The sequence below is a fragment of the Musca vetustissima genome, unplaced genomic scaffold (assembly GCF_032173495.1).
Source record: "Musca vetustissima isolate MV318-11 ecotype Yass unplaced genomic scaffold, APGP_CSIRO_Mvet_v1 utg9388, whole genome shotgun sequence".
NCBI lineage: Eukaryota > Metazoa > Arthropoda > Insecta > Diptera > Muscidae > Musca > Musca vetustissima.
This window is the reverse complement of record NW_026873495.1, coordinates 88,989-98,239: the sequence shown is the minus strand read 5'-3', so window position 1 is coordinate 98,239 and position 9,251 is coordinate 88,989. Positions and strand designations below refer to the sequence as shown.

General features: G+C 36.2%; 1 protein-coding gene across 1 annotated transcript; it reads left to right on the top strand.

The window, feature by feature from the left end:
* Window positions 1–454: 454 nt before the first annotated feature.
* LOC133325741 (ryncolin-4-like) lies at window positions 455–1,065 on the top strand. Its single transcript, XM_061534467.1, has 2 exons — window positions 455–873; window positions 942–1,065. Exons 1-2 carry the CDS (start codon window positions 455–457, stop codon window positions 1,063–1,065), a joined length of 543 nt encoding a protein of 180 aa, XP_061390451.1.
* The last annotated feature ends 8,186 nt before the right edge of the window (window positions 1,066–9,251 follow it).

Here is a 9,251-nt window from a genome sequence, read left to right as displayed (position 1 = left end):
ATATATATATATATATATATAAATCAGTCGATTTTTAGGTATAGCCCCCATATAAATGAATCAGAGAATCATGATGGTGGATGTAAACAATTCGGTCTGGAGGGCACTTTTTACTATTCATAGGAAGTCCTTTTTATACATAATTTTTATTTGTATATATCATCAGCAGATATTAAGTAATATTTTTAAAGTTCATTAACTTTGTGGTGGCACGTTTTTAACATGGATAAAAATTCAATAGGAAGACAATCAATTATTGAACATATGGTGAGCATTTATATAAAACAGTTGTTCGAACCGAAACATGCGTTTAGTTGAATTATTGGCCTACACCAGACAAAATTATTTTTGAAATCGAAAAAAAAAAATAATTTTAACAATAATGAAATTTCCATTAAAAATATCAGTTACACTATTACTAATTTTATTTGTTATTAACTTTCATGGCATATCAATGCAAAGTTGGCATACCTGTCAGGAGATTGTGATACAACGCCGCGTCGATGGTTCAGAGAATTTCTATCGTCCCTGGTTGGATTATAAGCGTGGTTTTGGCAATCGGAGTAGAGAATTTTTCATTGGTTTGGACACCATAAATTACTTAACCAACAATCGTCCTAATCAGTTGTTGGTCGTAATGGAAGATTGGCAGGGTGATCGACGTTATGCTCACTATGATTCAATTATTGTGGGAAACGAAGCGGAGAATTATAGATTGAAACAATTGGGTAAATATAGCGGATCGGCGGGAGATTCATTAACCTATTCATTGGGGTACAATTTCACCACCCACGATCGTGACAATGACATAGCTGTAGAAAATTGTGCTGTTCGCTATACGGGTGCCTGGTGGTACAGAGATTGTCATCAAGCGTAAGTTTGGGGATATTCTGTGTAAATATATAATAGTAAATAATTGTATTAATTAATTTATATTTTAGCAATCCCAATGGTCTCTATGGAAATTTAGAATTTGGCAAAGGCATTAACTGGTTAACATTTAGGGGCTGGAATTACTCTTTGAAATCGATTGAACTTATTTTGAGATTCAATTGTGGTTGCTGATGTTTCGCAGATGTCTGTCGTTTTTTACTAAATGTTAGACATACTTAAGTTGGAATTTTTTGATACATCAGATGGTTCCTAGAATACGGAATAAATGATTTTTCTAACAGTATAGACAATTTATTTTTTAGAAAAAATGATTAGACACGAACGGATTATGTGATGTACTATGAGGATGCGAAATATACTAAAAGGTAATAACTTTGATAATCAACGCCACACAAAACGGCTGAAGGTAGAATCCCAAAAATTTGTGTGAGGGTTAGTAACATCACATAGGTGTGTGAAAATTGCACTAAAAGGGTACGAAAGGTACTAAAATGAAGTAGCCAATAATTAACGCCCAAAAGAAAGTGCTGAAGTTAAAATGCGAAAATTTTGTATGTGGGTCAGTACGATTATTGGTTCGAATGTGTTTGATAATGCTGGGTTAGTGGAAATTCGTACCATAAATAAAGCATTAAATTATTCGAAGAGTTCTAAATCGAAGAGCCAAGGAGTTTATAAATTGACGAACAGAAAGACTAAAGAATATGATATTGAAACTTTGAAAACATTTGAGGGGTCTTCTATATAAATTAAAACCCGTTGTGAAATCTTCTACAGGGAGAAGTTCCTTGGGAGGCGACTTTAAGATAAGCCTCATATGAGGTCCAGTATAGATTGTACACACTTGGGAACTCTTTTGTAGAGAGGTCTTCGTTGTAAAGAAGTCCATTACAGATCTTCTTTAAAGGGATGACCTTCATAGAAGGTCCTTATATAGATGAAAGATCCCTTTAAAATCGTCTATATATTCAGATAATTCTTGGGACAGAGAATATCCCATTTTAGAGAAATAATTGGCCTAGGAGGTATTCTATAGAAAGTATAATTGTGAAAAACTATGGACCCGATATTCACCGTCGATGCAGATCGGCCCGTAGATCTTTCGGAGAACTTTTCTCTCAAATACTCCAAAAGCCACCTAATGTTGGACTCATTATGTCGATGTCATAGGCGTAGTAGGCGATTAATATGTGTTTCGCACAGAGTGCCATTTCTGTTTTCGTATGCCTTTTTTCTGCAGAATGTTGAAAAGATCACATGAGAAGCTGTCACCTTTTCTGAACGCTTGTTCGGTATTGAATGGCCTTTTCGATTGACCTTGTGCCAATTAATTTTATCCTACATAGCCGTATTAATTTTGCAGAAATGCAAACATGGCTTTAAACACCTCTGAACGGATAGGGCTTTCGAAGGAGGCTTTATAGTCGAAGAATATGTGGAATGTGTCGATATGTTTTCCAGGATTTGGCTCAGTGTGAATACCTGGTCTATGGTGGATAATAATCATTGACCATTGCTTTCAGTCGTTCACACAGCACGCTACATATATGCGATGGGAAGGAGACTAATTCCTCTATAATTGGTACATATCGTCTTCACTTTTTTGTGTACGGGACACGGGATGCTGTACCAAATTTTACTAATAAGCTGGTGTATGCTCCCGACACGCATCTGATCACCGGACTTGAAAAGTTCGGCTGGTAACTCATCGGCACTTGCTGCTATATTATTCTTCAGACGATTGCTATACTGACCTCAACGTGGCTGGGTGGTGTGCACTCTATACCATAATTTCTTATTGGTTTTGGGGTAACTTCTCCCATTTGATATTTTCATCACTATTTGGTACCAGAAGCTTTCCAAAATACTCCTTCCAGATCCTCAACACGACATCTGTCTCCATCTTTATCTCTACTGGAGGATGTGGCTTCACCTATCTCCTTTTCTCCTAAATAGCATTACGAGTCGTAATGCTACTAAGGTGAAAAACGTCGTCGTCTTTTACGACACTCCTGATCATACCATGGGTTTCTTGATATTGGTTTTTGGTACTCAAGTGTTGCTTTTGCTGCAGTTTGTAGGGTGTGGGCAATTCTTTGACATTGTGCTTCTATATTATTATCGGGACAAGTAGTGTTTTCGTCAAGCAGATGAGTAAATACTCATAGAGCGGAGTAGGCTTCTGCTATCTGTGGTGTTTGCAGGTTTTCGACGTCGAGTTTCGAAGTGCCGAGTGCGATCCTTGGCTTCTGCAAGGAATGGCCCGAATTCATATTCGCTCCTCGGATCGATTGAACGTCTAAAACGCTGGATGAATGCCTTCCGCCTATCACAACATGTTAATTTTGATTTTCGCCGTTTGATCGGAAGAAAGCCAGGTAGCCTTGTGTATATCGAGATAATTGAATCTGGTGCTGCTAACTACAATGTTTTCTGCTCCCGCGAAGTCAATCAACCTCATGCCTTTGTTGGACACATTTTCATTGAGACTTAATTTTGGGGCCAAATAAATATATTTCCCCTTCCGATTTTTGCATTAAAATCTCCTTGCAGAATTTTAATATCATGGCCAGGCCAGCGGTCATATGCTGTTTCTAAGCGCTCGTAAAATATGATTGAGGTCTGCTCATCTTTGTCTTCGGTCGTAGCATGGGCGCAAATGAGACTGATGTAGAATCGTAGATCGTGGACCTTCATACGTTTGAGGGGGTCGTCAACATTTTCGTTGCTTTTTCATAGTAGGCGGTGTTTTCCGAGTGTGGACAAGTAACCCGACGCATCAATGCATTTTTTTATAGTTCTCATGGGTGAACTTGCGGCACATATAAGCTCACAATTTCAGCGGGTGTTGCAAGTAGCTACCCCAGGTGACAATATACGCCTGGGTTAAATATATATATACATAATCTCCAGATATTATATCAAAAAAAAAAGTTCACTAACCTTGCTATGGCACGTTTTTAACATGGATTAAAAGTAATTCAATCGGAAGATATATGCTTATTGAACAGATGTTGCGTTTCCATATAAAAACAGTTGTGCGAACAGAAAATGTGTTTAGTCGAATTATTGGCCTGCACCATAAAACTAATATTTAAGAAAATCAGAAAGAAAGAAATTTCAATTATAATGAAATGTCCATTAAAAATATCAATTACACTACTAATCGTTTTATTTGTAATTAATTTCCATGGCATATCAATGCAAAGTTGGCATACCTGTCAGGAGATTGTGATACAACGGCGCATAGATGGTTCAGAGAATTTCTATCGTCCTTGGATGGATTATAAACGTGGTTTTGGCAATCGCAGTAGAGAATTTTTCATTGGTTTGGACACCATAAATTATTTAACCAACAGTCGTCCTAATCAGTTGTTGGTCGTAATGGAAGATTGGCAGGGTGATCGACGTTATGCCCACTATAGTCTAATAATTGTGGGTAACGAAGCGGAGAATTACAAATTGAAACAATTGGGCAATTATAGCGGATCAGCGGGAGATTCATTGACCTATTCATTGGGACAAAATTTCACCACCCATGATCGTGACAACGATATATGGGTGGAAAATTGTGCTGTTCGCTATACGGGTGCCTGGTGGCACAGAGATTGTCATCAAACGTAAATTTTGAGAGCTATGATTAAATAATTAATAATAATTAATTAAATAATTTATGAATTTCCCTATTTTGTAGCAATCCTAATGGACTCTATGGAAATAATGAATTTGGCAAAGGCATTAACTGGTTAACATTTAGGGGCTGGACTTACTCTTTGAAATCGATTGAACTTATTTTGAGATCCAATTGTGGTTGCTGAAGTTTTGTAGATGACTGCCGTGTTGATATACACTTTTTTATAAAATGGTTTTCAATAATTTAATAATAGAAATTTTATTTTTGTAAATAATAAAAACAAGCTTAGAAACGAACCTAAACCTCATGTTATTTCGAAAGAAGCGATAATGCAAAAACTATATAGCATACTTTTAGGAGTACAATTATTGGTATGATACGAGATAATAAAATATACGAAAACATTGGGACTTCGATCGAGACTTATATAATGGAGCCGCCATGAAAAAACGAAATACCACACTTCAGACATTCCAGGATAAGAAATTGGTCTAAACTACCGAAATTACCGCATCTGTTATATAGGGGTTATATGAAAACGTAAACTGATATGGATAATTTTTAGTACGAACATTTGACACCAAATAAGTAACCAAATTATAAAATTAGAGGAAATTTGGTTGAGGCACTATTATATGGGGGACTTCCCTAAAAAGTGGACCAATATTGAAAATTGCTGGTAGTATCACAGTATCAAATATCCTAAAACTATTATAAAATTTGCAAATTTCAAAACCCTATCGTGATTTCAAAAGACGGATAGAGCCAACATAGATTTTTATTATACCCTCATCTTTATGGCTAATAAGGGTACACACAGTTTGATACGGCAAAAGTTTGCTTCATCGAAATATTAATTTTAGACCCCATGATTCTGTGGACCAAATCCGTTTCAGACAATTTGGAGTCGATTTACAAAGGTCCGTCCGGATTAACCGATTTCAACCAAACTTTGAACATCGTAATATTTCTCCGAACTTAGTTCAAGTTCGAAGATGGGGTATATCGGTTCACTCCTTCTGGTACCTCCCCCAAAAATGGTCGAAATTGTGAAGAAAAATTAATTTTATAATATCTTTACCAAGCCTAAACCAAGTCCGAAGATGGTGCTCATTAGTTCACTCGGCACGAAAAGTACTAAATGGTGTACCAGTTGTCGAACCGGTCAAAAGGTTTTTTGGACATTCGAACTATAAAAGTACTAAAATGTACTAAATTTGGTACGGTTTCGTAGTATGTGAAAGGATAGAGCTAAAAGCTTGAAAATTGAAAAGCGAATTAAGGTCCAGAAGTAGAGTCTATATAAGGAGGTGGTTTTGAAAGCGTGTACTCATTTATACAAAAAGTAGTAAATTTTTTATAATTTGAATTTGGAAAAAGGGACGGAGCTGGAATCCTGAAATTTTAAATTAACATAACCGTCGGAGTGTTGCGATATGTATGATATGCGACATGTACGAAAAGTGCTAAAAGGGTACTCTATTTGGTACAATTTTGATTTTGGGTGAACCGATAGAGCTGGGTTCATGAAATTTGGAGTTAGGATCATTGCTGGGACGTAAGACTGCGATATGTAGGATGTTTCGGGAATTCAAACTAATGAGTAGTAAATTTGGTACAATTTAAATTTGGATTTAAATAGGATTGGGATATGTAGGATGTTTTGGAAATTTGGAACTAATGTGAATAAGATTACAGTTGGAAATAAGATTACAGTTGGAGTGTACGATTGAGGTATGGATGTGGTTTTGGAAATTCTTACAAATGGGTACTAAATTTTGCACAATTTGAATTTTGGGTGAACCGATAGAGCTGGGATCCTGAAATTTGGAGTTAGGATCAAATGCATACTAAAGTGTACTAAATTTATTAAAATTTGAAGCGGATCAACTCTAGTCTTATTCATATTTTAATTACTATAGTATAAACACATACGTTTTATTGATCATTTAAATACTAAAATGCAACTCTGTTTTAAACATTTGAAATTAACGGTTAACTATGTAAATATTTTGTAAATAGTACCAAAAACTACATCACTGATATTAATACCTTATCATACAACCAATACTAGACGAGGATCTTGCTTCTCATAGAGTCTAAACGCAACCATAGAGTCTAGAGTCAGCGACAGTCGTTTGCCGTGTGTTTCTTATAGGCAACGGGAAATCGCGACGGCTGACGTTCGCGTCTAGCGGCATGACGCTAGAATAGATTTTATTCATTTTTGCTCAGCGTCATACTCAAAATTTCTCTCTTGCTCTCAATTGAGTTGCCATATTTTAGGTAAAAATCAACAGTGCTACCAAATTTCAATGAGAATTTATATCAAAACATATGGCAGTACTGTTAAAAAAACAAATATTTTCAAAGATTGTGGATGTTTTTTAATGAATTATTAATAAAATGGAAGAAAAATAATTTTTTCAATAATTTTATCCAAATTCCTTGACATTATTGTTTATTAAATAATAAATTGGTTTTGGTTTGCACAACGTAAAATTTTCTGTCAGAAAATGTAAACAAATAATTGACATTTTGTGCCGCTAACGCTAACTCTTTCGTTTGGTTTTCACGCCGGCGAAAAAGTATGACGCTGACTCGTGACTCTCTGGTTGCGTTTAGACTCATAAGTAGTACTTAAGCTCAATTTAATTTAAATAAAATCAGCTACACTCCGAGTCCTGGGCCACCCGGCTCTAATTAGTTTAGCGAACACTGAAGGCTTCAGATCACTACCCACGCTTGCCCAAGTTGATGGACTAGATCATAAGCTGGAAATAGTTCCTAAACAAGGAGTAGCCAACATTATTGTAAATCTTGTTGTTTCGAGTTTCTTCACTTGCGCCCAACGGGGGGCAAGCCTCATTGAAACCCAATTCAAACAACTGATCCAGGCAATGCAGAATAACAACCGGACGGGTTCGTTTTCGCATTGTACTTGCGTTTTCGGGGGCAGAGAGATGCCGCATAAGTTGAAGAATTTGTGACATCGAGTCCATCTCAGACGCCGACGCAGTAAACGGGTTGCAGCTGTTATTGGAAGATTATGCAGTTCCGAGAAAATATGGTAGTTTGCAGAATCACTATGTACCATATCGTTTCCAGTTCTGTTCTAGGGGAGAACGCGAAGGCGTACTACGAGAACGCCATCTTCGTTACTGAATCAACACTCCAGCTCTACTTATCTTCTATCAGATTCCACAACCCTTTATTACTGATGCATCATCGGGACGATTTCAGCATCAGAGGGGGAGACTGAAGCGGATCAACTCTAGTCTTATTCATATTTTAATTACTATAGTATAAACACATACGTTTTATTGATCATTTAAATACTAAAATGCAACTCTGTTTTAAACATTTGAAATTAACGGTTAACTATGTAAATATGTTGTAAATAGTACCAAGCACTACATCACTGATATTAATACCTTATCATACAACCAATACTAGACGAGGATCTTGCTTCTCATAAGTAGTACTTAAGCTCAATTTAATTTCAATAAAATCAGCTACACTCCGAGTCCTGGACCACCCGGCTCTAATTCGTTTAAGCGAACACTGAAGGCGTAAGATCATTACCCACGCTTGCCCAAGTTGATGGACTAGATCATAAGCTGTGGAAGTAGTTCCTAAACAAGGAGTAGCCAACATTTTTGTAAATCTTGTTGTTTCGAGTTTCTTCACTTGCGCCCAACGGGGGTCAAGCCTCATTCAAACCCAAGGAGCTTTCTTTATTGGCGCCCAACGTGGGGCCATGAACTACTACCTATAAGTAAAAGCCGAGGACAACACTAACAAGTCAGACGGCCTTCTTTAAATTTGAATTTTGGGTAAACCGATAGAGCTGGAATCATGAAATTGGGAAATAAGACTTCCATTAGTTGTATGATAAGGTAGTTTTGAAAAGTTCGTAGGAAGTTTTGGAAGTTTGTACTAATGTGTACTAAATGGTACCAAATTTGGATTTGGGTGAACCGATAGGACTGGAATCTTGAAATTTGAAGTTAGGATCACTGTTGGATTGGGCTATGTAGGTTTTAAGTTTTGGCAATTTATACTAATATGTTCTAAATTGTACTAAATTTGGTACCATTATATTTGACTGAAGCGATCGTGCAGGAATCCTGAAATTGGGAAAAACTAAATTTGGTAAAATTAAGATTTCTATGATCCAATAGAGTTCGAATCATTAAATTTGGAATTAGTTTTGGAAAAAAGCACTACAAGAGTACGAAAGGATAAATGTTACCAAAATTAGTATAGAGCTAGATTTGTGTTACGATGTGAATTGGTGTGTAGTTTTGGATAGATATGGAGGTAGTTTTGGAAGTACGTGCTATAAGATAACAAAAGAACTACTAAAAAAGAACTATTCTAGATAATTAAATAAACATTATAAAAATTGAAAACCCCTCATATGAGGAGCACTGACCTAGGGTATAGGAACTCACTTGCCTAATCTGATTACAAATTTTATTATTAACCACAGAACACATGTCTATGGGGTCATAAAGACTTATCTTTACAGTTCACCACCCTAATGTTTGTGGCACGTTTTCTTCGCCATCGGAAGATAAACAGTTATAAACGAAATTTCGAAATACTCAAAGTGTTGTTGGGTATAAAAACATCTACTTGGCATAGAAAATACATTGAGTTTCAATAATTCCTTCAACGGAAACCAAACAACAACACTCCAAAATAAAAAACTCTTAAC